The sequence below is a fragment of the Diachasma alloeum genome, unplaced genomic scaffold (genome assembly GCF_001412515.2).
Source record: "Diachasma alloeum isolate Michigan unplaced genomic scaffold, Dall2.0 Dall_scaffold_01222, whole genome shotgun sequence".
Taxonomy (NCBI): Eukaryota; Metazoa; Arthropoda; class Insecta; order Hymenoptera; family Braconidae; genus Diachasma; species Diachasma alloeum.
In genome coordinates this window covers 80,513-85,335 of record NW_021681331.1, presented here as the reverse complement: position 1 = coordinate 85,335, position 4,823 = coordinate 80,513, and the positions used below count along the sequence as shown (strand labels likewise).

Sequence of the window (4,823 nt, the reverse complement as noted above, 5' to 3'; positions counted from 1 at the left end):
CCGAAGCGGTAACTGGTGGCCGAGAGCGTGGGTGGTCGTGAAGTGGGTAGCAGTGTTCCACTTTGGTCGGATCAGCCTCTCGGCGTCCCAGGCTCTGAGGAGTCCCGGCTGATTCGCATCTAATTCTGAAAACACTTCCGAGTCGAAATACTCGGGAGGCGATAATCTACTGAGAGGGTGAAAAACCCTCCAGGATGAGAGTAGATTCACTTTACATGGGGGATTAGGCCGTGAGGCTTGATGTCCAGCCTGAAACAGTGGCTGGCGACGTTTGGCATACGATACTGCTGGTGGACCTCGCCCACTCTACCGTGTCACACTGATGCTAGCTGGGCAACCCTTTTTGCCCGGCCACAGAAGTCCTCTGAGTGGACGAGTTTGCCTCAGAGGCCGGTTTTCGTCGAACCTCCCGTGAAGGTTCGGCTGGCACCCGACGGCAATGTAGTAGAAAGAAAATCCTGAAAAGGGGTAAGTAGAAAATTATCGCATAGATAATACGAGGAGAATCGAGAAAATTGATTCCCCTCGAATGTAACGAATTTTATTTATTCCTTGAAAAGGGAAAAATAGAATTCGAAATGCACGAAATTTTTGTCAAGGGGAGATTTTCTCAGAAACTCGATGTTCTGTCTCCTCGACACCCGGGGGAGATGGCCTTGAAAGGACGAGTTTGTTTTCCCCGACGAAAATCCGAAAGTATCGATTTTTCGCTTTAGAGGGGTTGTTCCGGCTGCTCTGGGTGCTGTTCTCCTCGCTACCCGGAGGAGGATGGCTTCAGGTGCGGGGCATTTCCTTCCTTCGTCCGATAAATCGAAGAAAGTGAGTGAAAAATAGAGAAAATTCTGCAAAATTGAATTTTCCACTCATAAATGTGCCAAAAATGCTGAAAGAAGCATTCACCGACGCCCGGTAAAGAAAACTATTCTGAAAAGAATAGCATTACCGACTGTAGGTGTCGGAAGTACAGGTTCCGCCCGCGAGGGTGAGCCACGTGACAGACAAGTCGCGCGGAAAAACGAAATTGACACCTCTGATTGATATCAATCAAGGGTGTGCAAAAGGACTACCTAAATATGGAAATTTAGGTCGGAGTCTAGGTCACCAGGGGGGACCACCGGCGGCGATTAATCAAATTGATACGCGCCCTAATCCCCCCACCCCCAACACCTGTGAAATTGGGGGAAATGACCACGGGAAGCGTCCTTTCCCCTCTTGACCGCGTACGCGACAAGACGTGTGAATTATCGACGCTCCCCGGAGACAATTACAGCGAGAAGTAGCACACGTCGTGAAATACCTGTGAGTGATGCAGGACAATACCCTGGATGAACTGGTGCAGAAGGTGGTGAAAACTGCCGAAGGAGCCCACAAAGGTAAGACGGACTCTCCGGAGTCCGAAGCGAACCTCCAGGGTGCAAAACCCCTGGCAGGAGAGGGAGCGGATGACTCCTCAGTACCGCAAGGCACTGAGGAAACCGCCTCGTTTGATTTTACGTCCCTTTCTATTACAGATCGGGACCTGACGGAGGCAGAGCAGGCCGAGATGGCCTTGCTGATGACCATAGGCGAGCAGGGTGAAATTCCCTCCCCTGAGTTCGAGCCTCTGGAGGCGGTGTCGCAAGTGGTAGAGATTACCACGACCGCTCCGTCTCCAGTCGCAGAGGCCACCCGGGCGAAAACCCCGGAGGAGAAAGACGCTTTGGCGAGGAGTTTGGCGGCCATTCAGGTCGAGCACCCCGAGTTGATGGCAACTATGTTTGCACAGTTGCCGCAATTCAACCCGGGGCCCTCCACGTCGGCTGTGTCGCCGCCTCCTCCCCAAGAGCAGATGGAGGTAGAGGACGAAAAGTCCTCCTACGCTTGGGTGACGAAGCACGGGCGAAAATCCCGTGAGCCGACCTCAAGTAGAAGGAACACCCCTGCAGCCCCAGCGCTGGTCCCTGAAGCCACGGAGAGGAGCTCCAAGGCCAAAGGGAAACTGCCGAAAGGCAGGAAGGAGAAGGGGGAGAAGACGCCAGGGCGAAAAACCCCTGAGAGGAGAGGCCCGGATGCTGAGGCGAGGAAGGTATACTCTCAGATGCTTCAGCACGGAGGGGAGGGAGCTACAGAGGCAGTTGGGGTGAAAATCCCCAAACGTAAGGCCTCTGAAGACGAGAGGATGGTCCAAAAGTCTCCCCCCGTCGACAGCACCCCGGATCCGGAGGAGACACGCAGGGCGGCCAAACCGCTCCCGATTCCCGCACGTCTGTGTTGGAATTGTAGGAGGGAGGGGNCTCCAGTCGCAGAGGCCACCCGGGCGAAAACCCCGGAGGAGAAAGACGCTTTGGCNAGGCGAGCAGGGTGAAATTCCCTCCCCTGAGTTCGAGCCTCTGGAGGCGGTGTCGCAAGTGGTAGAGATTACCACGACCGCTCCGTCTCCAGTCGCAGAGGCCACCCGGGCGAAAACCCCGGAGGAGAAAGACGCTTTGGCGAGGAGTTTGGCGGCCATTCAGGTCGAGCACCCCGAGTTGATGGCAACTATGTTTGCACAGTTGCCGCAATTCAACCCGGGGCCCTCCACGTCGGCTGTGTCGCCGCCTCCTCCCCAAGAGCAGATGGAGGTAGAGGACGAAAAGTCCTCCTACGCTTGGGTGACGAAGCACGGGCGAAAATCCCGTGAGCCGACCTCAAGTAGAAGGAACACCCCTGCAGCCCCAGCGCTGGTCCCTGAAGCCACGGAGAGGAGCTCCAAGGCCAAAGGGAAACTGCCGAAAGGCAGGAAGGAGAAGGGGGAGAAGACGCCAGGGCGAAAAACCCCTGAGAGGAGAGGCCCGGATGCTGAGGCGAGGAAGGTATACTCTCAGATGCTTCAGCACGGAGGGGAGGGAGCTACAGAGGCAGTTGGGGTGAAAATCCCCAAACGTAAGGCCTCTGAAGACGAGAGGATGGTCCAAAAGTCTCCCCCCGTCGACAGCACCCCGGATCCGGAGGAGACACGCAGGGCGGCCAAACCGCTCCCGATTCCCGCACGTCTGTGTTGGAATTGTAGGAGGGAGGGGCATGAGAGCAGAGAGTGTTCTGCCCCGTATCGGCCGCACTGCAAGAAGTGCGGAGTTCCGTGCCCTGGGCCGTACTATAAGTCCTGTGCTGAAAAGTGCTGAAAAGGACCCAGGGACCTTGGTGTCCGGCGTACGGACAGAACATCCCCAGGGCGGACTTGAGGAAGCTGCAAAAGCAGCTCAAGACGGAGAGGAGGGCTGAAACGACAGAGAGTGTCGCAACGCCCTCCCCCTGAGACCGCCTCGCGCACACCCAGGAGGAGGGCCGAGACACGCCCCCAGCCGAGGCGAAGGGAACGCCCCAGTTACGTGGTGCAGGGGGAACGACCCCAAAATCCCGCCGAGAGGGTTGAAAAACACCCCGCCGGGCAAATCCGGGAGTGGAGGGTCAGGCCCTGTAAACTCCGAAGAAGGGAGAGGAGGAACCTGGAACCAGCTGCGAAGCTCGCCCTCCAGGAGGACGCCGGCAAAGAGGGTGCAATCTCATCTGAGGCTAGGGGGAAAGCGGAGGAGGAAGCGATGGAAGAATGCCTCTAGGTAAGTGGGGTAAAAAACGCCACGGATGATTTTTGGGAAATTTTGTTTCCCAAAAATGAAAGAAAATCCTCGGTTTGGAAAATAACCAGGAAACAGGCACGTCGGTAAGCCCGCAAAAAGGCACAACCGACGAAGGTGAGGGGCGAAAGCCCCAAAACAAATAATTATTCACACATGCATGCAAATCGGGTAGTAGGCGCCATCTAGCGCCTCCCCGACCAAAGTCACAACTGTCGGTAACCCACCACAGTTGAATGGCAGTCGGTAAGGTAGGAATCTTCCTTGCCGACTGATGAAAATAGTACCGGTTGATGAGAAATGCCACTAGATGGCGCCACCTCAGTCGAAAAACACTGAAAATGCCGAGAAAGGTTCTCTTAGTTGGGAAAACACCCCCCAGTACCGCCAAAGGCGGGAAATGGAGTATTTTTCAAATACAGAAAGGAGAAAAGCCCAATAAAAGAGTGAGGAAGAGGGAAAAGTGCCTGCAAAGACATGAAATACCTCCAGAAATGTCCGTAAACGTCCGAAATGGCGGGAAAACATCGGGACAAAATAGATAATCGCCCAGAACTAGTGAGTTTTCGTTCAGAAATACTCACTAGATGATCCTGGGGATTTATAGGGATTTTTACTGGATAAGGAAAATTCCCCAAAGAGCCTCCAGAGTAGCCGCCGACCCAAAGAAGGGGGCGCCACATACTCGGAGAAGGAACAAGAGTAGGGAGGACCCCCCACTCTGTACTGCAGAGTATAAAAGGAGCTTCAGAGCTCCCAGAAAACTCTTTTCTGTCGTAAAGGCAGAGGTTGAATAACTCCTAACTTTACGGAAGACTCCCTGGGCTAGAAATGGCGCCAAAGAAGGATTTGCTGAATAAGCAAACGGAAGGGGGAGACTAGGAGAAAACCCCTGAGACCTCGGTAGGACCGAAAGGTTCAGAAATGGATCCCGAAAAGGGAGCCAAAAAGAAGACGCCGAGGACACGCACTGGAGGAGTGACGACCTCAGAAAGTAGTGGTGGAAAATCCGAGGCTGAAAAAGTCTCGAAATCAAAACCAGAGAAAAAGGGGCCGCTCTCGGAGGAGGAGAGGGCTAAAAGGCCGATCAGTCCGCTGGCGGCGGATTGGAGCCTTCCCTTGCCAAAAGACAGGCCAGGCCAAGGGGCCGAAAGGTCCTCAGAGGACCTAGCCTCGCGAATGGCAATACTGAGAATCTTCGCTGAGGAAGCGAAGAGGCTAGAAGAGCAG

General features: G+C 54.8%; 1 protein-coding gene across 1 annotated transcript; it reads left to right on the top strand.

Annotated features, from left to right (window-relative positions):
• Nucleotides 1-1,306: 1,306 nt before the first annotated feature.
• LOC107046157 (treacle protein-like) lies at nucleotides 1,307-3,240 on the top strand. The gene is made up of 3 exons (XM_015268680.1): nucleotides 1,307-2,135; nucleotides 2,263-2,901; nucleotides 3,029-3,240. The coding sequence occupies exons 1-3, from the start codon at nucleotides 1,307-1,309 to the stop codon at nucleotides 3,238-3,240; spliced, it is 1,680 nt and encodes a 559-aa protein (XP_015124166.1).
• Nucleotides 3,241-4,823: the final 1,583 nt, after the last annotated feature.